This window comes from Lytechinus pictus, chromosome 13 (assembly GCF_037042905.1).
Source record: "Lytechinus pictus isolate F3 Inbred chromosome 13, Lp3.0, whole genome shotgun sequence".
Taxonomy (NCBI): domain Eukaryota; kingdom Metazoa; phylum Echinodermata; class Echinoidea; order Temnopleuroida; family Toxopneustidae; genus Lytechinus; species Lytechinus pictus.
This window is the reverse complement of record NC_087257.1, coordinates 14532482-14558961: the sequence shown is the minus strand read 5'-3', so window position 1 is coordinate 14558961 and position 26480 is coordinate 14532482. Positions and strand designations below refer to the sequence as shown.

General features: G+C 37.3%; 2 protein-coding genes across 3 annotated transcripts; one reads left to right on the top strand and one right to left on the bottom strand.

The window, feature by feature from the left end:
• On the top strand, positions 1 to 15533 carry LOC129274551 (uncharacterized). The gene is made up of 4 exons (XM_054911338.2): positions 1 to 266; positions 8567 to 8717; positions 9132 to 10485; positions 10898 to 15533. The coding sequence occupies exons 1-4, from the start codon at positions 243 to 245 to the stop codon at positions 12138 to 12140; spliced, it is 2772 nt and encodes a 923-aa protein (XP_054767313.2). The 5' UTR covers positions 1 to 242; the 3' UTR covers positions 12141 to 15533.
• On the bottom strand, positions 15211 to 26023 carry LOC129274550 (transmembrane ascorbate-dependent reductase CYB561-like). Of its 2 annotated transcripts, none has more exons than XM_064108467.1 (5): positions 25767 to 26023; positions 22783 to 23081; positions 21817 to 22019; positions 20512 to 20666; positions 15211 to 19251 (listed from the first exon to the last, which is right to left on the bottom strand). In XM_064108467.1, the coding sequence occupies exons 1-5, from the start codon at positions 25790 to 25792 to the stop codon at positions 19017 to 19019; spliced, it is 918 nt and encodes a 305-aa protein (XP_063964537.1). In that variant the 5' UTR covers positions 25793 to 26023; the 3' UTR covers positions 15211 to 19016. The 2 variants fall into 2 exon arrangements, with proteins under 2 accessions (XP_063964537.1, XP_063964538.1); XM_064108468.1 differs by having other exon boundaries at positions 25771 to 26023.
• Between the last annotated feature and the right edge of the window lie 457 nt (positions 26024 to 26480).

The window sequence follows — 26480 nt, the reverse complement described above, 5'->3', positions numbered from 1 at the left end:
AGAACAAAGGCTGCGATGGAATAGGAATTTTGGTCATATTCACTGCCATGACTGTGAAGAACGAGACAGAATAATTGATGCTTTAGAGAATAATTAATGTACTCGGCTGCTAGAGCAGTCAAACGGCGTGTGGGCATCGTGGCTCAGACAGACTACAGTTTCAGCTATTCACGAGATTCCGAACCAGATATTGAAATCTCGGTCTTACTGAACGGAGGATTTCATCTAAAATATTGCTTGAAATGGAGGGTGATGCAGAATACTTTGTAAGTATACAGCATTAAACCCATCTATTAAGGCCACTCAAAATGGGAAACAACAAAGATTATGGTCACCTTTATAGACAGGTTCTCCCACACGTGATTCCTTTCAAATTGTAAACAATTTTGGTGGCCATTAAAGACAGGTTTCCACGATAGACATGGGCCACTAAGACAGGTTTAACTGTATTTTGTGAGTATTGTACCATATAGTCATGGTATATAGTTACTTTTTATTTGGCGTTAATACATGATTTATAAGACCTAACACTTGATATCTTATCATCAATTGGTTCGATCAAAATTTGAACTGTTGAAACAAAATGAACATCTTCGTTTGTAATTGCCCAAGCCCTGCTATATTTTGATGAAACGATAAGTATAATATTTTACATTATCCAAAAGATTGCTTTATCTGGAACTTTGTTTTGCCAGTTAGATAATTCATTACACTGTATAAATTGGTATCACTGAGATTATGTTCGCATTATGATAAGTATTCAAGAAGAGTTATTGGGTCTGAAATGATTTCAATGCACTATTCATTTCGTATATTCATGCAAAATGATATTCGTTTAAAGGTAACTTTAAAGATGGAAACGGGAATCTAATTCCTTTTCTTAATATCAACTTAAAAAATGTTACCGGTTGTTTTCATGCAAAAATATTTTCACCGAAGAAGCTCTTCTTTAGTAATATGACCAAGGACAATACATTACTGTGTTGCCCACCCCTCCCCCTTCGAACTGGACATACTTATTAGTGAAATTTGTATTGGTCATTTTCTTCTCATTGATTTTGCATAGTGGCAATGGCTGGCCGAAGACAAACGAGCGAGGTATCACCGATAAATATTGATGTTGGTTAGTCTATGAAACCAGAATTCACGAACCTGATGATATCCGCGATGATTTTTCCTATAAAAATGTTTCTAAGGGCTGCATAACTGTTATCCCGGCTTGAGCATATAGTTGTCAATTTGCTGCTTTTTTGCAGCATTCGAAGCAATTTTTGCTGCCGGGTACTACACCTGGGTCGATGATGGCAAATGTAGATCAACACCTCAACGACAGTTTCTTCAGGTCCAAGCTGAAGAAAATACCCAAAAGGCACTTGAAAAATCCCCAAATAGGACCCCAAATACCCAAATATTTAAAATCACAATACTTTCTGAAAAAAATGAGGACTAGCTATCATGGTTATTTATTTCCCCCAAACTAGTTAATGTGTGCTCGTTTGTTAAGCAGATCTCTCTTTTAAAGCTTATGATGCATTGTAGATTGGCACCACTATATACCATTGTGTCATAAAGTCAAATTTACTGAACCATCGGTTGAATTGCTTAAGGCGTGCGCCGATTTGCATTCTATGCATTGACTATCTACAGTAGATCGTATACTACTATTATGTTATCATTAACCCAAACCTTAAAAAAATCCCCTAATATGGACAAAAATACCTACTTTTATCTTAATCCCCAAATATATATATATTTTTTTATCCCCAAAGGCTTTAACAAAAACCCCGAATTTAGAACATTTTCGAAATCCCCAAAAGTCAACGCTGCTCAACAAAGGGCGTTAGTGCCGAGTCGGGAATCGATCGAATCTCGAATCTTGTGATCTATAGTCTGGAAATGAAGTAATTCAGGGGCGGTGCTCGGATGTTTTTCATTCATTTGAATAATAAATAGGGATATTTTTTCTTTTCTTTCTTTCATTTCCTCAGTTACTTAAATGAAAAAAAAAAATCGATAGGCGGTCGCCCCGGCACCTGCCATCGCCCTTGTGGTGGGGCCAGGAAAATATTTAGGGATCTTCAAGTTGAGAATTAAAACAATATTTTGCTTTCAGTTATGTTGCAGTGGAAATTATTTGACCGTTTGACATGATTTAAGTATGTTTACATCGGTGAATATACTGATTATTAAGAGAACGAGTAATTAGCAGAGATAAGCAACAAGCAATGCACAGATTACAACTGTCATCATTATATGATAAGGCAAAAGCACAACATTACAACGCTAAGCCGTTGTTAGGGGTTTATGCAGACAGAACCATGATAATACAGGTAAATAACATGCAAACAGGCTGAAGGGGAATTAAGTCACGGTTACTGATACACCTAACCTACCAGAAAGCTACCAAAAAGTATGATTAAACAAATGGGTTCATCTAAAAAGAAGGCTGCCAGGCATGGTATGTTAATGATCGTACATGTCTAGAAAAAAGCATTATTGACTATCGGGCGCAGCAAAATAGGTTAATCCCGACGATCATTACTTCATATTTTATGACCAAAAACACGCAACTGCAACACTTGAATAATAAGAGAATGAAAAATTTACCAAAGTGTTTCGTATGATATTGCCATATCTGTGGATGATTGAATTCTCTTAAATATATATCTTTTTTCTGTCAAGGGAGTAAAACATTGTTGCCATATAAATGTATATATATATGATATATACATACATATATAATATATATGTATAAACATGTATATATATATATATGCAAATATATATATATATATATATTTATTTATGTTTGTGTGTGTGGGTGCGTGTGTGCGGGTGAGGGTGTGTGTAACAGCCTCCTATGATCTTTAAAGAAAATATCAAGATGTCGATATAGGAATAAAGCAAAGGAAGTTGAGTGGAAAGAAAGAATTAGGAGTCGATTAGGGGTATTCGCCTTTTCATGATATCCGGGCGCTCTCTGTGCATTGGTGCAGATGATTTAATAATAATAATTTATATAGCGCTTAATACATCGGAAGGACGTCTCTAAGCGCTTTACAGACATATTATTACCCCCGTCATCGGATCCTTGCATGCCCGCATACAATGTATGCACCTTCTCCACTCCCTGGGGAGCATTCCAACAAGAGTTCCAAGACTCAATTGCTAGGCATACTACATATAGGCTTTCACATCCTACCGGGTACCCATTTAACACCTGGGTGGAGAATGGCAAAGTGTGGATTAACGCCCTGCCAAAGGACGCTAGGCAATGGTGGGATTCGAACACACGACCCTCTGATTACAAGGCGATAGTCAGAACCGCTACACCACGACGCTTCCACTTTTTTATCTATAGGTCAAGTAGGGCGTAGGAGATGGGAGAGGATTTTTGTATCATATTTATTCTCTATAAAAAACTAAGCATAAATGAAATTTACAAAAAATAACTCATAATGATACAGTGACTACTCCTACTACTACTACTACTACTGTGAATAATGGCAATGATGGTAATGATAATAATACTACTACTGATAATAATTATTATGATAATGATGATGATAATAATATTGATATTAATTATGACAATAATAATGATAATGATGGTGATAATAATAATAATGATAATAGTAATAATAATAGTTATTTATAGAGCGTTCCATCCGATGTATTTCTAAGCGCTTTTATACATGTAATTTTTATTACCCGGATCATTGGATCCATTACTGATCCACACATAAAGTGCACCTTCTCCACTACCTGTGGAGAATCCTGGCCAGGCAAGGGCTGTTTCTGAGGCACACATGCCAATTAACATGACCAACACAGCTCTGCTCTAAGAGTCAGGAAATTGTTATGATGGGCGCCGACCGGGGCGGGGAAGGGGAACGAATCCTTTTCTCGGATTTTGAATCTTGTCCAGCAGCCTGCGCTTGGGAGAGGATCATATAATATAATGATGATCATCACCGATTCACTTCACTCCTCTCAGACTGATACTAGTGATTTAAAAGATCCTTTTGCAGTTAAAAATAGCTCCTTTTGGAGTGATCAGTGCATCTTTTTTATCCATGTTCACTCCAAAGGGAGCTAAAATCCAGACAAGGTCTTCTGCATTTAGAGACTACTCACACAAGCTTTTTAACATACAAGATAACCTCCTCCACAACTATCGATGCAGAATCTGTATCTCCACCACTACCACCACCACCACTGCCGCGAACAAAATGGGACAACTGACTGCAATATTTACCATCAACTTTGTGGAATGATATCCCGGAATGATATCTTCAATGAGTTTTTTCTAATTTAACTAATTGCAAAAGAACATTCTCATTACAGCCCAAAGATATTTTTTATATTTATTAAGATTATCCTCTATTTTTCTTTTCGTCTGTATACATGATATAGCCGTGTTGTTGGCTGTATCATTTTAATCGAGACCACATGAAAGCCGAAAAATATATACTTCAGATAAATGAAGGTCTGTGTGTAAATGCTAAAGCCATTATCATATTTTCATAATTGAGAACCAGCATATTAAAAAGGCGACTTGGATATATTTTATTGCACCTATCTGGTCACCATGATACGTATTGTGCTATCAATTCAATTTATTCGTGCTGACAAGTGATCTTTTGTCTTTCCTTGATTAAGATTTCTAATGTGATGATTTTGTAAGGCATTATAGTTTCGTTTCGGAATCGAAACGTTATATTATTTCTGTCTGATCATACATCACATATGACAAAGAGGACACTAATTGGATTCAATTCATGAAGTATTATATGCATGCATTTCATGCTCTATACTGCAATTATCAACATTATAATACAAGAATCGCATTCATCTTATCAGCGCAATATTTGCGGTTCGACAATATCTCATTTGAGCTGTTCGTTTCGCTCGCCCACCATGCAGACCCCCCCCCCTTTCTTTTAGGAGGGCTGATTTATTACCCCTAGATACTTTGCTCTTCTTTTTCTGTAAATGTATAAGCCTAATCTTATTTGCGGATGTAACCTGCCGCAATATAACCCCTATGTAGTCCTTTCACCGTCCACCCCATCCCCCCACCGCCCAACCATTCCCCCTTGCCCTCTCCACTCTGTGTCCTCCCCCTTCTCTCTCTCTCACACACATACGCACTCCCACACTTTTTCCGCTAGAAATTTTTGTGGCACTGTTTATAGATCTACTTTTATGACACTCGAGGCAGCGAATCGATTGAGCAATCGTCCTGCTCTCTTGACAATCAATTGAGAGATTTGTTGATCTTCATACGTAACCCCTTATTAATTATAACCAAATAGCAGTTGAGAAACCATTAACGATGATCCGATCACTGTTTGCCTTTCCTTTTTTAACTCCGCTTACGGGCACAGATTTCTAATCATGTTTCAAGTACTCATTGGTAATAACTTAACTTACGTTACCATGGAGATACTTAGAGGCTGTACAATCAACACATCAATATCGTATTGATCATGGAATTTCTCACCCCTCCCCCTTTAGCACATAGAGACCTTTCTTCTAAAATGTATTAATCATTGTCTACAAACAAACAAACGAAATCTTCAGTATTTACACTTTATTCATCTTTTATTTCTCAGTGACGCTATCGAATCATAATCCAGGCTGTGACTTCGTATTGTTTTTTATGTTGGATATGATCGAAATTGAATTTGATCACATCGCATCTAGACCCAGGTAGACGTTACATTGGCACGTGACCTTGATGTGTGTGTGTGTGTGTGTGTGTAAGGGGGGTTGTATTTTTTCATCTGCATTTATGGTCGGTATCAGGACTATTTACAACACATACCGACAAAATCCTTTTCTCTCATGTATTTCACGTATCCCCATTAACACACACACACAGCCACATGTACGCATTTAAACGTACATGCCATTAACAAAAACGAACACACAAATCCGTACACACACCCACACATACTCTTACACACACCCACACATACTATTGCACCCACGCACACATACCCTTGCACCCGCGCACATGATACCCAAATCTCACACGCACACAACCACCCTCTCACACCCCACACTCTATCATAATACATGAGACAGATGTACACTCCATTGGTATACATTTAGCGCTTTTTATTTTATTTTTTTACATTTTTTTGGGGGGCACTGCAGTTAATACTATAACGGAAGAGAAATTAAGATGCCAAGTGCATGTAACCATCCTTATTGATTAGGAGTAATTGCTATTCCATGTGATTGATCCATCTGAAGGCCTACTATACAAGGGATAATGAAAAATTAAAGTATGTATTAATTCAATATCGCAATCGTTGCAAAGCTCATTAATGGAGTTGATTAATGTTTCTTTTCCAAGGCTGCAGACACAAAAGGCTCATTCTAGCTCGTTCTACCATTTAAATTGTTACTGTTTTCGAATGGAATAAAAGTTTGTCCGGAATCCGGATAGTAGAATAGTTGACAGCATCGGTAACATTAAATGTCCATCTGTCAGGGCAACTTTCGGGAATGGGGAAATTCGAATCATTTCAACTCAATCAATTACGCAATATAGGAAAAATATCATATATACAGAGCAGATAGTAATAACATACATTACGTAAATACAATAAATATGAGGCTTTAAAACTACAAACTATTTCTGTATTTGAACTATTTTAACAGAACACTTTGGAAATATAATACTTTGCAGTAAAATAAATGTGAAACGTTATAGTGTTAATCGATACTGTAGATTGCAACTTCAGCAATTGCAACTAGATTTTTTTTTAATCTTAATTTGGCTTGTCATAATCTAGTTTTTGATTATTATAATGCTACACTCTTAAAAGGCTTAAAAAACATTTAACCAATACTGTGCAACATACTGTCCTCACAATAATTTGCCAAATTAGATTTTGTGTGTGTTTGCATTGGGTGAAAATTACATTTTAAAAATGTACAGTCACACCCGTGAAACCGACTCAAGACCGACCAAGGTTTTATTATTATTTCCAAATGACCATAGGTCGGTTTGGAGGTGGTTCCGTTTGTGTTACTGTAGCAAAATACGGATCACCATAGGTTCTATTTTTAAATGTGTTTTACCTTTTTTTTTTCTTAATTCGTGCATTCATTTTATATTTCAAATATAACACCATGCAATGTATAGGCCTACCCAGCTGCTGAATATTGCTAGGGTCGGAAGGCCGGTAAAAAAAATCAGGACCAATCATTCTCTATAATGCTCTTTGAAATATCTTAACCTGGAAACGACTGAAGTTTCTTTAATAAACTGATAAAGGCAGGAAGGCGTGCCAGAAAAATTGTTGGTTTAATTATTCTTTAGCAAGTTCAAATATTGACAAAATATCAATAATCCATACCGTCATATTTACATAATCTCGCTGTAATATGGCTTCGTGATGAACGAATGGCGTTGGTGTTTAAACATATGCGATCGGAGTATACAGGGTGCGTTTTTGTTTATCCCGGTTTCCATGACAGCCAGTGGTCCACTCTGTGAGAGAAATAGAGCTTTTGTGTTTATCGACATATCTGCTAGCATTCTTAAGTGATCGATGCTTAGTTGTTCATGGAAACGAAAATGGTTCCGGTTATTGATTTGGAGTTCTTCGTTTTTGTTCGAGCAAAATGACATGGTCATCAGTCCAACAGCTTAAATGAAATTTGCATATACATGTATATCTTGTGATTGAAAATGTTTATTCGGCAAATGTTTATACAAATCCCACTGATTAATTGATTCAAGCTAGATGACTGTCATTGATCAAATTTTATGCGGGTCGCGCGTTACAGATTAACATGATTAAACAATTGTTACCAAATCTTATGAAACAACTTTTTGTACAAATTCTGTTTGCAGCCAACAAATCATAAAGATAAAAATAAATGAGCTTTAATTTTGTTTACGAGAATAGTATTCTGCTTTTTTTATGTATAGATATTTATACATTGAAACGACATCTTTTAGCATTTTACAGATATATCCTTATAAGCCAAATATCCAATTAGTGCTGTTGACGAATTACATCGAAAAACGAAATAAAACAAAATCAAAAGGGGAAATATATATATATATATAAAGGACATTTGATAACATTGAAATTCACGAACTAAAATTTATTCCAATTTATTCATTTAGGAGCTGAAACAGGAAATAAAAATTGAAAAGGGGTATTTAAAAAGAACGTTAAAATTGTTAAAGTGTTTTTAAAGTAAAAAAAAAAGTTTTTATCTATTTTTTTAAGTTGAAAAAGCTAACAAAAGTGGGAGAAGGTATTTAAAATGAAAGGGGAATATTTGGGGCTTCATTAAGTGATGGACAGCAAAAAGTCTAATTCATTGTCATCGATTATTGATTGCAATTGTTATTGAATTGCTCGTAGCTACCTACATTAATAATTATGATTAAAAAAGTCCTGGATTGTGCATGCCAAACACGTAAGAGGCGAGGGAGGGGGGGGGGGTCTGACTTTGCTCAAAAAGTCCAGCTTGCTGTAAAAATTATATTCAGATTCTATTCATGTATGCCTCGTCTTTCTCATCCTCTTAGACGCACCCGGACCGGATGCGAGGTGCTCCTGGGAGGAAACAGAACGCTATGATGCATCTACAGCTGAAGAGCTTCGAGAGCATGTTACAAACCTTCCTTGAGAAACACGAGACGGGGTCACTCTATCGCGCCTTCGCCAAGGTTATTCCTCGTAAGTAGGCCTACTACGTATCTTCATCGCTCTTTGATGGTTTGCATGGTTGTCCAGGGTTTGTTTTGAAGAGATTCAAATTGAAGTGATGAAATGTCCTAAACACCCTATAAAAGGGACCCTCGATCATTATTTTGTGGCCCTGTTAATCCTTTGACAATGATTTAATTCAATTATAACTTTTTACCTACTGTGATGCGATTTCCCAACTTCAATAATGCTATTTTCTCAATTTATCAATTTGAAATCTATACTCTTTGTGCGTTTGTGCTATAATCTTTGTGCGTTTATGCGTTTTTCTGTTTATACCACAAAATATTGGAAATTAAAGGTAACCGGGTAGAAATGAAATACAAGAGAGATATAACGAATCGGAAACGATACTTATGTTTTTACGTGTATGATTTGTTATAGATAATCGTCATGTGAATACTTTGGATGGTTTGAAAGAATTTACAAATCGCTGGTTCTCGGATCTTGAAGATAGGCATCTTACCGACAAATCAACTACGCAACGGATCGAAGACTTCAACCAGGATATCAAATACCTTAAAGATATGAAAACGACATTTGATGAACGTATCTATTCAGTACTGTTTGAATTTTATTACGAGATGGTGATGGAGGAGATTCCGCAAGCTGCCAAACTGGTCGAGAGAGGGCGTCGTGCAAGTAGCGAGGTCATGGGTTCTAATCTCCTTGTCATGTCAAACACCAAAGGCTACGACGCGCTTAATGAGTCAATGCCAGTCAGGAAGTTGTACGATATTTCCAAAGATTGCGAGATGCTATTTTTAACCATCCACCAACTGCAACTGATTGATGTCCGCTGGGGTAGTCTTCTGAAATCAGAGGAAGTGGATGTTGAATTGTTCGATCCTGAATCGATTCATGATGTGAAGCTCTATCCAAATCACTATAGATTCGGGGAGCTATTACGACTTATACCAGATATCATGCATAAGACACAAAACGCCATCAAGTTAGCACGAAGCTGGTGGTACCAGGCTGAAAAGATAAGAAGACGTCTTCGAGGACAGAAGATCCGTGAAGACACGAGCTCCGATCCTCCTTTGGAAAGTGATGGCATTCACTCAGCTGAATCTCCAAAGGAGCATCTGCCTACAGCTGACATATTACACGAGGACCGGTCAACCATACCCTACAGATCGCCCTCTCCACAAAAGCGTCACAGACTTGATGAATATCACAATCCCAGCACTGACTACAGAAATGAAGAAACACTGGATAAGGAGTTCAAAGAAGAAAAAAGTGAAAGATACACTGAAAGAATTCCTTCCGATGCACAAGATGATCCCTTGGTTTCGAGAACACCCCAAGACATAGATTTTGAAACTCACCCAACGTTTCCTGCAGTCACCGAAACAGTTGAAAAACGACTCAAAGAACTCACCACTTCTATTGCTTTGAGACGAATGGAGTTAGCCTCAGAGACCAACGAACTTGAATTCTTTAATCGCAGACAAGAAAGAATCCGAAAATTGAGATCAAACATGAAGCTTGCAGACAACGCGATAGAAGCAATGGAAGACGAACTGAAGATCTATACACGAGTAAAAGAGCGACTTATTCTGCAGTTAGAAGAAGCAGAAGACTACTCAGAAAGAAGACACATTTCAGAGAAGCTTAAGACTATTGATCAGAAAGTAAATGATATTCAAGAGCTCTCAAAAGTTTCAAAATATCGTCAAAAACTAATGAATAGTGACTTGAAACTCAAGCTAGACCTCAAAGCAACATTCACCAGGTGGGTATTATTCCGATGAACCCTGTAGTTTTTCAAGAAGTGAAAAAGAGGGGGTAAATAAAATATGAACGAAATGGCAGAAATCCCAAAGAACAGTATTAAATAATCCGATTCTGTGCACATTATTGATTTGCAAACATATGGTGAATTGGTGATGATAATGCAAAACAAAGTAGCTCGACTGTCAATGGAAAAGGTTGGAAGAAACGATTTGAGTGAATATTGATTCGCAGTGTTTAATAAATTCATTCAGTTTTTAATCATCAATCTGCGTGTGAGAAGAGAGCAGTAAAATTTTGCTGTGACACTCTTAATTAGCCTTCGTAGATTTCGAAGCTTTTATAATAGCTGACTAATCTTTGTTGGACAGGGCAATACTTAATCCGATATTTGTCCATTTTTATCTTTGAAGGTACCAAAATGAGGTGGAAGGGCGAGTTGATCTATTATCCTCATCAGTCCAAGAAGAAGAGGAGAGGAAAGACCAACTAGAACATGAACTAATGTTACTTCATCTGCAGGATGGCTTAGACAGACAAGATCACACGAGCTCCAAGGACAAAGGGATTTTGCACAAGAATCGCCACCATATTGACAAGACAAACAAGGCTCAAGTTATACCTAGGGCGGCAAAGAAAGCAACTAGGAGTGTCCCCTGGTTAGAAAGCAGCAGGGAATCTCTCGAAGATGCTATTCAAACTGATTATGATCTTGATACACCGGCATACAAGGAGTCGTATTCCCCAGATCTACTCTATGATCATTTGCGACAACTTGGTACAAGTAGGGATCATGATAGAGCTTCTGATTACGGGGATGTTAGTCCGGATCTCTTGAAACAAATAAGTCGTAACTCTATTGATAGCGGGGTCAATGGAATGGGAAACATGAATCATGATAAAAAGGTCAGACGTCAAGAGGGCAAACGGAATCATTTACTCACACATCAGGTTACTCAAAACAACGGATATGCCTCTGAGTTAAACGGTTTCAAAGCCAAGCAAGAAAGATCAAAACTCAGTCGGAAAACTCCTATTCCTGAAATACACTATCTTCCCCCAAGTTCTAAAGGAAACAGGGAGCACTGGGAAGACCCTGAAAATGTATTTTCTGATGAATTTGATTACGACCCACATGGACACGATGGGACCGATGACCAAGATACAGGTTACCCTGACGATAACGGCAGCAGACGAAAGGTACACAGAAGACATCCTCCTGCAACAACGAAAGGCATGGATTTACCGACGAGAAATGTAAAAAGACATCCTCGAAGGTCACTGGCACAGAAGAACATCGGTGCTCCAGTGTCTCATCTGCCACAACTGCGTGAGGAGGACGACCGATCACCTACAGCTCCAAGGACAGACCGAACACCAAGAATGTACGATCCAAAGAGAGAGAGCCAAGATAGTCTGATCAACTCCTATTCGCCGGTTCCGCTCTACATGCCTCTCGGTGTTCATCAGAGCAGTAAACTGAACCATGGTGAAGGTGGGGGAGGATCTAGGAATTCTAAAAAGGCACAGGGATTGGCGCCAAGGAGCAAGATAGACCAACCAGATCTTCTGTCACCATTGTACCAACAAAATAAAAAACAACAAAGGAGAAAACCACACACAGTTAGCCGTATCCCAGTCAAAACAATATACTGAGTGTATCCACATCAATGTGTGGATACTAGCTATTCAGGGAAACACACTTTGAAATCTATCAATCATTTTTCAAATTTTAACAAACCAACATTCCTTTCCATGAAGCTTCCATAGCTCCTTATTTGACTCGAGGTTATGGAACCTCGAAGAACTCCTGAAACCCTTGAATCCTGTTCGTTCCTATTGATATCGAATGATAATTTTGCAAATGAAGTATCGAAATATATTTCGTAGATTTTAGGGTGATTTTCGACAGAACATTTTCAACTTGCTAAGCTCCACCCCCTTACATCAGTGGCGGATCCAGGGGGGCACGTCTGGCCTTGAGAGCCATGATAAAACAAACTGATGTAAATATGCACTTCTTAGACAAGTGTGCCCCCCCCCCCCTTGAAGGTGACAGCATATATTTTCAATGGGAATATGTCGTTCATACACGTGAGGACCTTTTTTTTTGCTTGTCAAATTTTTCTCGGGGAAAATGTGCCCCTCCCCCCCTTTGGAAAATCCTGGATGCGCCCCTACCTTACATAATAATTCACTTCCCGTAATTGCTTTAGTGATATCATCTAGTGACCAGAGTCGTCATATATGGTTAGTGTCATTGTAGTTTTATAATAGTCAATTGTACTTAAATTTCCACAACTCGGCACATTGATTCTCAAAACACATATGAACATAGTATCGTTGGTTGCTCTTTGTTTGGTGGTGATGCTACAACGAGTACGACATTGCACATATTTAGGTTAATTGGACAGCTCTTCAACAGCTACGTACAATTGTGTTAGCTCACTCACAATTGGATGATACCACTGCAGGAATGAAATATGGAGTTTTCTTTAAGGAATAGAACTTAGCAGATTGAAAAATATTCTTCCAAAGATTATTTGAACATATACAAAATATATTTAGAGACTTATAAACAAAACTCGATTCTGTACAGCATTGTGCATCAATAGGAATCGATTTTAATTCTAGCCCGAGTTACACCTAAACCGAATTCTTCCGAATAAATTCGGACCGATTCTAGCCGAATTCGGCCTAGTTCGGATGGTTTCGGTAGATTCGAATGTTCAAGAACACTTAAAACACTGAATAATATTTTAACCAATATTGGGTAGAAATGGAACATACATGTTTGCTGGGTATTTTCGTTTACCCCATATTGGACAAAATGCATGTTTTAAGGGTAAATTTCAATGCAACATTGTGTTACTATAGTAACTGTAGTGACTGTCGGATAAAACGGGACTTGTCGGATAAAATGTCCGACAAGTCTTGTCATGAAACGCTCCCCAGAATACTCCCGAAACCACCCGAATACGAGTATTCGGATGGATTCGCAGCTGATTCGGTTCCGGTGTAACCCTAGCTTTTGGTTGCAGTAGCCTTTTTCAAACCTTTTTACATTATTAGCCATTGGCTTCATATTTCTTGGTAGTCATTGAAGAGTTAAAAGTGCTCATTGTTATTATCCGATGTATATGTCGCTTTGTAAATTTTTAATGAAAATTTCGTCATCGGCATCAGGAAGATATTTAACCAGAGAGCAATCGTGACCACCTACCATATCTATAACCCTAAAAGTGAATTCATCGTGTTTCGTGCGAGGTAATGTGTGTTAAAAGTGTCCTGTGCATTTAACTAATATGAAATCTGCCATGCATTTCACATAAGTGTAATCAATATTGAATATGTTAATCACTTAGTCACAGCGAATGATCACATGGAGGTTTTTTGCCTCAGTTACACCATTAACAGACTCCAGTCCGACCAAAATTATTACGTTATTTCTAAAGGTACATCATCAGTGAGTTTGGTATCGGTTTCAACGTTGTGAATGCTTTCCATCAGCAAATTCGTTTTAATAATAATAACAATAATAGTTATCCGCTTTTATATAGCGCTTAATACATCGCAACGACGTCTCTAAGCGTTTAACAGATATATTATTACCCGGTCATCGGATCCTGACAAGCCCGCATACAATGTATGCACTTTTGTCCACTCCCTGGGGAGCATTCCAACAGTTCCAAGACTTAATTGCTAGGCATACTACATAGGCTTTCGTATCCTACCGGGTACCCATTTAAAACCTGGGTGGAGAGTGGCAAAGAGTGGATTGACGCCATGCCAAAGGACGTTAGGCCGTGGTGGGATTCGAACACACGGCCCTCTGATTGTAAGGCGAGAGTCAGAACCGCTACCATGACGCTTCCACCATTTTACCATTTACCATTCTAAATGAAGAGCAACCAGATTAAAATATGTGTACTACCAGTAGAATCGACTGATGGGTTCGATTCAGACAAAACAATAAAATAATTGACATAACGTTATTTTTTTTTTCCTTCAAGAACAATTGGAAATAATGCCATCAGCTGTCAACATCTTTCATCCGTATATCATCGTCAGAGAGTATAATATAAGTGGGTTTGAATGGGATGCCCGCCCCAACAAAACGTAAACGTAAAAAGAGAAAATAAAATGAGAATAACATATAAATTTTCATCGACATCGGATTTAAATTTGTTTTGCTTATTTTCATAAAGTTCTCAGCGTTTATATTTATAAGAAGGAACCAATAATGTCAACCGCTCACTATTTCTTTTACTATGTTATTATATGAAATATTTTTTAAATCCAAATCTTGACGTGAAATAAGGTTTGATTCGCATGTTGAGCTGCCAAGGTTGCGAACTTTTGTAATTCAGTGAAGACCTACGTCATCGTCACATCTGAAAATTTGAATATTCTATTTTTCATTCATTAGACACAAAAGAAAATTGTGTGACATCATCGAATCTCTCGTATTTGCATGTATTCACATGTGTTATATATATATATATATACTGTTATGCGAAAATAAGTGAAACTTTAAAACTGTCATAGCTGACTTATTTCAAATGTTTTAGATCCAATTTTGATGAAATTTTCCATGTTTTGCTTATTCCATTATCGTCTCTTTTTTACGTTTTTTGGGCTCCCCTTTTTTAATTCAAGATCCCTAATGCTTCAAGACGAAGCATCGTTATTTCATAAACCACAGCGGATGCTCAACACTTGATAATGAATAACTTCAATGTTGTTTTTATTTAGCTTTTACTTCCAGCAATAACGAACGATACACCATATATTCTTACTGCTTTCTATACCAATATTTTGTAATACAAGACAAAAATTAGTTAAACTGGACATAAAATATATTATTGAAGGCATGCATATAAAGTTGGTTTAATTTTCTTTAATCAAGTGCCTTAAAATACACCATTATCATCTAAACGAATTACAGTGTACTATGGGAAATAATTATGAGGGTTTTTTTCTCACTATTTTGCATTGTTTGTTGAATTTAGTAAATGCAATAAATACAAGACGTGTATCTTGTTATATTTCATTGTGTGTGGGTGTAATCGAGTTTTGTCAGATGTGTATGAATCAGACTTATTTATCCCTGGGACCGATCTTTAACGTTCCCAACCGAAAGACGTGACCAGGGCTCGAACCGAAACCTCTGCATCAATTTGTAACTTCCCCCACATAGTTTGAATTACAGGCGCACGCCATAGCGCCCAGTCATTAGGGAATCTTAGTGGGTTTTTAATGTCCCTGAATAAATTTAAATACCGTTTGGCTGAAATTAAATGGTTTATCTTTTCCATGTTTGAGGACCATTAAACTTTTTCTTCGAACTTTCGAATGGAAGCAATATGCTCGCGTGTTGAATACATGTATACAAATGATTTAAGCAGAGATAATTTATCTTGTATATCATTGATATTCTATGATTACTTTTCCCATTAGTTCTTGAATCATCTATAATACTCATGCCTACTATCACGGACTAAAATATCAAAATAATTTCCTCCCTTATTTATATATAATTTAACCCGACATATTTAATAAATATACACCTCGTGAAATAGTTCATACAACGTTATCACATTTATAGCACATATGTTGGTTTCAATAACGATTGGTAAAAGAAAAATAGCACTTGATTGAATAATCAAAACGACAAAATGTAACACAATTCCAAGGTGTTTAAATAACATGCTGGATAGCATATCTTTGAAGAAAAACAAAAAAAGGAATAGATTCAATATACCGTATGAATATTCTTATATACAGGGAATAACACATTCAGAAGGGCAAGGATTTAAATGTTCTTTACTATAATTTAGAGTAAATCTAGGCTAAAATGGAGGCACACTCGTTTTAGTGTCGTGCACTTAATGATCTTTGAGTAATTCCATACATTACTGACAGACAATAAAAATAACGTCACTGTCGATTTACTAAAAATTCACCTTTTTTTAGAGATTGAACAAGTTTATATTGTTTTTGTTAAGATTAACCCACATGATTCAGAAAAATAATTATCAATTATCACTTATTATGCAATGGAAGAAACCAATATTTTTAGAATGAGAAATGAACGATAATTACGCCATTTCTCTAAAGCTCTAGGCCCTAGGCTTATTCACATTCATGCTTATATGATGTCTACTTTTCTTAAGACTGATACGATAAAAAGATAACACTATAAAACAGGACAAAACAAGACAAAACAAAACACAAAACCTTAAATCATGATGATAATAATTGCATGAGGAAAAATCTGCATAAACCTATATGCATAACGTAATACACCTGAACCTTCGAAGCATTGCAATGAAACATAATACATAGTGCGAATTTAAAAAAAGACCTAGGATCTAGGATTTCAAGAAAGTAATTTAAAAATTAAATTCTGAACTTTGAATAAAAAGAGAGTTTGACTAAATAATTATTAATCCTAATGTTGCACACCCTGCCTCGTCTGATCATCAGTCATCCTGATATTCGAACAACTCGAATCATTCTATTAGGCATATTGTAATCTACAGACATTTTATATAGACAACAGCTAGAAACACTTCCATGACTACCATAATTATATACAACAAATTGATAAATATTTTTTAGACGTGAAGTCAAACAATAAAATCAGTTACCACATGAATACAAATTGTGACGGGCGGTGCGTCGAATTTATCGATTTTATTTGTCTCTTACACTCTAAAAACAAATCAGTCAAAATGACTAGTTGATAAGGTCAACTGGGTGCAACCGTTATTTTAGTCGTATTTGACTATTTTCTAGTCGTAATTTACTAGAAACATAGTTATTTTTTACTAGAATATAATTGAGAAATGTGACTAGACATATCAGTTGCACCCAGCTGACTACTGGTCTAGCCAATTTGACTGAGTTGTTTTAAGAGTATAGTCTTAGCCCGTCTTTAAAACTGTTTCCCTAAATACACCAATTAATTCAAATATTCACTGATCTTCATATGCTCTATCTCTGTAAAAAAAAAATGTCCTTGATAATTCTCGTCACTTACCGAAGATTGCCCGACATTGCGGCAAAGAAGATTTCAAAGTAAACTTTCAGAATTTTGTGAATTTAGATTTCAGAGATACGCGAATGGTCAGCTGATCATTTACGAACTGTCCAATCCAAACAGTATCTGAATACTGAATTAATATACATGTATTATTGTCATCAAATAAGTAATAACGGAGATCGCCTATTTGAATCACTTGATTATCTTTAAAGTTTTTACAGAAAGCTATTTATGACTCAAATACTTTTATTGTAGACCAGTGTAACACAACAAATATCATAGCTGCCATATAGGTAAATGAAGGCAGTAGACAGACAACATTGACACATATTTGAAAACGGCGCAAGTAAATTCTCACTTGAACCTTACCACTCCTTAGTTGTGAATGATTTGTTTGGTCTAGTGAAATTAAACGTAAAATGCAAGAATAGTCTTGATAATTATGTGAGTTAAACAAGACACCCAAACTGTCATAGGTTTTAATGGGTGAAAAATTACAATTGTACTAAGCCTAATTTTCGCTGTGACAGACGGCAAGATACTGACAAACTTAATACTGTAGATAAACGGGGTAGAAAGCTGAAGGAGGAAACATCAAACTTGATTTATCAATTAGGGATGTTTTTTTTGGGGAAAGTTTATCCTTATTGGTTTGATTTAAAAGAGTAGATTGTGGAAAACCTTGGATATTCGAGATCTGATGAAAAAACAACAGAATGATAAGAAATTACAAAGAAAAATAAAAAAATAAAATTAATGAATTCTGGAAGTGATCATTACACTTTTTACAGTGAATTGATGACAGTGGAGAAACGATAAGCTTAACTTTTTGATATAAGGTCTATACCCGGGGTCTATACTCAACAATATTTTGAATTAAAAAAAAACAATGTTAAACGTGTTTAATTTCTTATTGATCACTAGTAAAAACTATTATGCAGGGAGAGGTGTTTTAAAAATAATTTTAATAATTTACCTTCAGAATTCCATCAATTCAAAGGGGTATGAAAGAAGATGTATCAAAGGAAAAAGAATAAGTGAGCTTATGACATGTATGTTATCCGCTCACTTACTTACATTTGGTGAACAACATTTGTTTTTAGGGTGGTACTACAGGGGGGGGGGGGGCAAAGAGGTACCCCGTGATTTTTCAAGTAGCACAAAAAGTCTAGACACAAACAAAAAAGAGATTATCAAAAGAAAGATATCGGTAGTATATAACCCAGTTAACATGGTTAATAAATTAAGAAAAAATGTCATCTTTAAGACTCTAGCCAATGTTGCCCCCCCCCCCCGCGGAAGAACAATTATCAGAATAATGTTATGCCTAATGTGACTACTTTTTAAAACAGGGTGGGCAAGGGGTTAATAGCAATAAAAATAACTCAGAAAATAGTTTTTCTCCGCACGAGAAACTCTGTGTACAACGAAGCAAGACATACGCCAAAAACACAAATAAAATCAAAACGCGGCCTTTGACTAATCTACTTCGCCTCCTCGGCTTCGGGGACCTGGTCGGTGGACTGGAACTGTCTCATGGCTGCTGATGAAGCCAGGGGCATGGTCTCTTCGTTGGGTTGTTGCTCTCGGATATATTTGGGATGGGTGACGAGGTAGCCAACGATGAGGGCGAAGATCAAAATGAAGAAGGCTAAGAAGTTCCCCACGTAGGCTCCGTTCGGGCGAGAGGCGTACTTCTCATTACCGTCCGTTCCAGAGCTGGGTTCGAAATCAACACAAAATAGAGATTTTAGAGATCACCCACGGATCACTGTCACACTTGGAGCACCTCAAAGGTGCAACTTTGCCCCTTTCTGAAAGGTGGAACTTTGCACCTCTCTTGAAGGATTTGTGGTGCAATTCTGCCTCTTGTAGGAGCTAATTTGCATCTTTCAGAGAAGTGCAAAGTTGCACCTTTCCAAAGAGGTGCAAAGTTGCACCTCAATGGTGCTCAACGGTGTGACATTGGTCTGCACTTTAAAGGTGCAAAGTTGAACCTATTTTTCTTAGTCTGTAGGTGTTTCATAAAATGTTGGTAACTTACGAACGTCCTTACCTGCTCGTGACCATTATCTTCGCCGCCAAATCAACCTAATTTTGCTATCAATATATTTTAGTTATTTGTTTTTATCTTTAAGGTGGCCTCATCAGTTATAATATAAACTGAGGGCCCTGAGGATCATATATTTATTGCAAATTCATCCTTCATTCTCCCTAAATTATCGGGGATTTTATTTTCATCCTGATGATTGTGTTAATCCTAGTTTGAAGTTTGACATTGAGGAAATTGAAGTCCAATCACAACTGAAGAAAAAAAAAACCCGACAAAATAGGCCTGTATCCTTTATCATTTCAAAATGTCATTTCCGTGTAGCTGATAAAAAAACTGAAACTAACCCAAACCAAGTAAGTAAAATATCTGCCGTATTCCTCTTAACAACATGCCAACAACCCCAAAACTCTCTCAAAGCAAAACAGTTAATCTTGGGAGCGTTTCATGAAAGGATTTGTCAGACGTTTCAACGACAAGTCCTGTTTTATCCGACAGTTACCATAGTAACAGTTTTTCTCAGCCAATCAAAATCAAGGAAAGTTGTCAGATCTGACAACCTATGAAACGATCCAATGTCCCAAATGACATTCCATTTGAGTAATACCAGGGATTAATCCTTCTGAGGTGAGATACAGCTTCTGTTGAGTGGATTTTATCCTTTTTGGAGTGGAATTTTCTGAAAAGATGCACACTGTTCTTTCCAGAAAGAGCTATAATGCAATCTATAGGAATGTAAAGTATGCTCCAAAGTGATTTGCACCCGTTATCACTCATTTATTTAAGTTTTCAACATAATATACAATTAAAAGATATATTCATAAATAATGTCATCGCTAAAAATATGCATCATTTTCAAATAAATAATTTTATATCAAAGTACTTTTATGAATAAGTGTATGATGTCATGACTAAATCTGAAAACTTACTAAACGAAAAACAATTTCTCATTAATTCCAATAAGGGCAGCTGCTACAGCGGTGGCAAAGATGGCGACTCCGAAGTATCGGTGGATGGGAAGATATGAGGCACGGAAATCCTCTCGTAGCTTCGGGAAGAAGAACGAGACAAAGCCAACGATCCACTGCAAAAAAAAAAAAAATGATTTTTAACATATTTGCCCATTTGATTCCAGCATATGCAAGTGAAGTTTTTTGTTTATCTCCATAAAGTAGTACCTTTTGTAAGTTCAAAATTAGCCCTTTTTGCTCCTAATACGGTAAGATCCACCAACTTTCTATTTATTTCCATGCTCTGAAATAAAAATATGGATATTACAAAATCAATGATAACTTCACTATCTTACTAAATAGTTGCCAATTTGCATTTTCAAACAGTGATTCAATCATAGAGATGTATACTATCTCTCTATATCGATTTAATTGGTTTGACAGTGTTGCCAATTTAGAGTGTATAATTATTAGCTCAGGTTAAACGGCCTTCATTCAGGAACGACGCCACATTCGGTTCTAGGAATGAAATCACTTTCCCCGGTCTATTATCTCTTTTATTCCATCCGTAATTGCGAGTATGTAGGGTAATGAGAAACTGCAGATGACGCTGTACCTATATGGTTTAAAATATTGTAATTCCGTTTAAATTCCTGGAAACCCTTACCCAAAAGCTCTTAAAATTAATGATAAAAACCTGAAAACCTTAACATATCCCTAAATAGGAATTATATCTGTCTCAGAATAAAAAAGAATTCACATATGAGAGAAAATCGGAGAATTGTTTGATCTTTTTTTTTTCAATTGTATGGAAATATCATGAAGTCTTAGTTCTGATTTTTTATGGAAATATCGTACGTGAAGTCTTTCAGTTATGGGTACTCTGTACCTGTCTAGAAATCGATTCTAGCTGCAGCTATTGTCTCCAGCGCTATGCACCTTCAAGGAAATAATCATGTCGGGTACTCAGTCACCTCGCGTCCTCGCCTTGATTGAGTGCAGAACAATGTGGATCTATTTGTTGCTGAATGACATAACGGCATGACTGGAATTCGAACTAATGACCATATCTTTCAATTCTGGAGAATAATCAACTGGGCCGCAACGTTGTGTGTTAAACACTGGATTTGTCCCTTCACAATATCCTTACCAATCAAAATGGTCTTCATTCTTAGGACTTGGTGGTATCTTTTTTTATACCTGATTGCTATGAATACATGTGCAGGCAACCAGAGGACCGAAGGTTTAAGGTCCTTTCCGAGGGAAGACTTTATCTCCACTTACCTGAAGAGAGAATAGAATAAAAGCAGTCAGTCCAACCCAGCTATGCAACGAGTAAAGATGTGGGAAACCCATTGTGGTGTGGAAAGTAAAGACAGCTTTGAGTGCGATACACGCACAAATCAAGGCAAGGGCTTGCATCAGAAGATGGATCACTTTCACAGCCGTCTTGTTCTCGGTTCGGAGGATACGGAACATCAGTATTGCTGCGTAAAAACAAAAGAGAAACATTTGCACAAAATTAGTCATACACGATCTACAAAAAAGGTGACACGTTCGTAACACTAAACGAACTGTTTATGGAATATTGATATATGACTGGGTTACGAAAACATGTCAGAATTATTACGATCTGTAGAGAAAAATAGTTGTGCCATATGTGGGCGTGTGTGTATATTTATGTATGTATACACGCACACATACACACACATACAATACATAAACATACGGATCGGGTTCGCCAGAGCCACTAACCCGTCTCTGTGGTCTCGTGGTTAAGGCACTGGCGTTCTAAGCTGATGGGGCCTGGGTTCGATTCCCGACAGAGACATTTTTCGGTCTCACCAATGCTTGCAATGGGTTATTAGTAGCTCTGGGGAACCTTGTTTTATGCTACGCCTACCATTGTTCTCTTCATTAATTTCCTTCACAACATATATAAAATAAAAATTGCCAAAGCGGTTGTACATGTACAATTTCTTATATATATATATATATTAATGTATAAATTCAAAGTGAATATCTTTAAAGTAATCAGTTGCGGCACTAAGAATGGGAGGAAGTAGCACGTGTGACCGTAACCTTTTGCTTCAAGTAGTAAAAAGAGAAGAAACAAGGAAAAAGGCACACAAAGAATCGTATAAAAAATTCGGCAGTGCAGCTCTGTGAAATCAATTCACAAAATAAAATCACATTTAAAATCATCATGCCTTATGAAAATGCATTATTGGCGCCGCCCTGAAGACTCACCATCTCCGTATAGGAATATAAACCCGAGGATCATGAGGAGTGGATGAAGGTTGAATTCCTTCGATGTACCATCCCAGGCGAATCCACCGAGGGTGTGACCGGTCCAGAACCCCGCTAGGATCAGGATGATAACCGCTAGGGCTTGGGAGATACCCAGGAGAAGATAGAAGCAAAGCATGGTGGTGGGCGTGGCTGGAGGAGGAGGACTGTGGGCGTGGCTGGAAGGTGGTGATGGGCGGAGTCTAAGAGGTGGGCGCCTGGCAAGCGGTACTGTTTGCTTCGTACTTTCCTTCAATTGTCTGTAGATAACAGAAAAAAATTAAGAGATAATTAACATTGGCAGTTTTATTAATATGCTTGTAAAAATGCATCGGTACCAAAATGACCTTCATTAGGTAATGAACCCCCCCCCCCTTGGAAAAAAGCTGGTTCTGCCCCTGCTTCGAATAATACCACTCACTAAGTATACCGTGACCCCGGGGGGGGGGGCACTCGACCAAAAAAGTGGTAGGGGTGTGCCGCAGGCGAGACAAAAAACGGGGGCCTTGGAGCGGGCTCATTGTAGAAAGGAGGGTCCTCGGAACGGGTTTCGGAACTACAAATGTTTGTGAAAACGGGGGTCCTTGGAACGGGTCGCCTGCGTGCGAGTGCGTATGCATCCCTATGGAACGTACATGCAGCTAGCCCGACGGCACGACTGACGGGCGCGCTAGCGCAGAGGCGGTGGTCGGACAGCGAGCTGCGGCCGCTTTTCACCAAAATTGCGACCGGAACGGCGTAACGGAAAATATGCGAAGCCCTGGAGCGGATTTTTTTCTTCTTTTTTCTCGAGAAGAAGAAAATGCTATGCTCTGGAGCGGTTTTCTTTGTTCTTTTTCTCAATAAGACAAAAATGCTATGCCTCGGAACGGAAATTTGAGTGTAAAAATGGGGGTCCCCTCCGCGGCACATACCCACTATGCATTATATACTGAGTGCCCCCCCCCCGGGACCGTGACACCCTCCTGATTCTCTTTTTTGTTATTATTTCCTTATAATTGCCAACATGGTAATTACTTTGGCAAAGGAAGAGCGGGTAGACTTGGCCAGACCATATGCACATGATGTCGGCGACCTGTCACTTGGATAACGGTTGCTACTGATATGTTTATCATAGGATATCCATAATCAGGATAGCCCCTGGGCAGGCTTCTGATCAGCATTCGAAGCATCCATCTTGCACGAAACCATATCTTGGAATCACAATGAACGAAGGACGAATCACTTCACATACTAATCTCTCCATAAGCCTGAATCTTGCCTTCATGTATTAGAATGGGAAGAAAAACCAATAGAGACAGAGGCTTACTTCTGTCATTTGTCGATCTACATCTCTTTTGGCAAATAGCGAACACAGAATTACTAAAAAGTAATATAAATGCAAATCAAGCGTAGGAATAAACAGTTTTGGGGATAAAGCATGCAGTCTTAATCTAATGTCGGTTGTTAACTTGCCGAAGACAGGGAATGGGCGCAAATTGTTGATACAATAATTTCGAACATGATTTTGAATGTGGTTAAGCTATATACGTAAATCAGAAGGCGAATATGGGTCGACAATCAATAGGATCAACAACTAGCATATGTGAGTCATACAATGTTGGTTTAAAAAGGAATCCCTATTCCTTTTGCTTATAATTTTGTTTTAACCAAATTTGATCGGTTCATATTTGAACCAACATTATTATAGGCTAGTTTGAAAAAAAAAACCTTGAGAGTGTAAATAAAGGTTCTATGATTAATGATACAATCTACGTTTTGAAACTTCCTGGTTGCTTGAGATTTTATGATATTCGATGCATTCTTTTTTCTTTTTGTCTTAACCCCTCCCCCAATATTTTCGAGACACATTCAATGAACTGTCCATACTTCCATAACTATATAAAAACACATGATAAGCACATTCAACAAGAACGTATCATCGTGCAGTTGCTCATTAAATTGCTGAGATATTAACATTTCTCATTAACGTTATACATTATGTGTATTACTTCGAACTTCCAGTTGTTTCATTGTATTTCAAACGCCAATTCACTGCAAAAGACCAAACGTGATATTGTCATTACACATATTATTATATCAATGAAATACATTAAAAAGGAATAAATTATCTTCTCTTCAGAGTGCCGATGGGCATAATCGTAAAATAAGTAATAATATAATTTATACAATAACATGATTGAAGAAAGTGAACTTGCAATCTCATAAAGTCTGTTCTTCAGTCAAAATAATGTGAAGGTACTTTTTGACCTTGCTCTCACTGAAGTGTTTGATGGATTGCTATTAAATTCTGTTAATGTCAACACGGATTGAAACACGCTACTTGTCACTTGACTGTGTTGACAATTCGCTCTTAATTTTGAGACGATTATGCTTGTACAAAAAGTAAATTCTTCAATGCTCACAGCCACAGACTATACTGGAAGTGAAAACGAGACAATTTCGCCTAGTTTGTGGGCTTATCAATGCATGATCTGATAGACCTTATATTCACACAGTATTTAGTAAATATAAATTGTAAATTCACTTCTTTGAATGCGACTCGGAATAGATTATCTCTAGATAGATGGCGCCATATAAATGCCTATTATTATTAGTAGTAGTATATCAAACACAAACTCCTTTTTTTTAATATAAAGTTAACAAAATTATCTGTCCTACAATTAATGATCATGATTTTCATGATTTCGTTCAATGCTTTTAAGACGTGAAACCATCCCCATGATTCCGTCAAGACGTACCATCAGCATTTCAATAGGCCGTAAAGCAGATAGCTAGGTTAGGATATTCATAAGAAATTTTGATAACATGGAGAACAGGGGGTACATGTATTTGGCACGTTCAGTCACAAACGCGAGAGGTGTTGACGAGTGCATGCTTTAGAAACCATATCGCTCGTGAACAGCAATGTATATGGTCCCTGGATGGAAAAAATGTTTACTCACCTACCTGTAAATTTTGACTTTCCCATCCGGTTCCACTGTTCATGAGGTTAAGATGACAATGAAAGATGATCGTTATAAATTAGGTCCTATCGAGGACGTACGACACCCTTGCACAGATTTAACTCACGAGTAAACATACGACAGATACAAATTTTCTGGTAGACCTATGCCTGGCTCTATCACACTGCGGTTTTTAATTTGCAAGGCTGATAAAACCTGTAAATGCAGGGATGTTATATTCTGTTACCGCAGCGAGTGATTTAACAGGGTATTTATTCAATTCTTACACAAATCAAGAAGCCTTTCAACGCATTGGTAATATTCATTCATGGGTGACGGCTCCAAGGTTTTTTTCCCCTCAAATCACACTACGAGTTCAATTCGCAATACTGAGACTGTGCAAACGTGTAACCATGTTCATGATGTAACAAACATGGTGAAAAATGCATTACTTTTGGACAAAAGATTACACAACAGAAAAAAGGCTTCAAATCGAATCCAACGCAATCCAAATTATAAACATAGAAAAGGGTTAGTCAATGAAGATAAAGCTCTTCGTCCCAAGGGGTATATAGGATCCGCGGAACGGTTTTGAATTAAGGGGGGTTGCAGAGCGGTAATGATGAGCATTGGCGGCGGAAGGCAAAAAAATTAGGGGTGTCCACGGTGACGTCCACCTGAAATGTGATAGACACAGGTAAAAAAATTGACAAG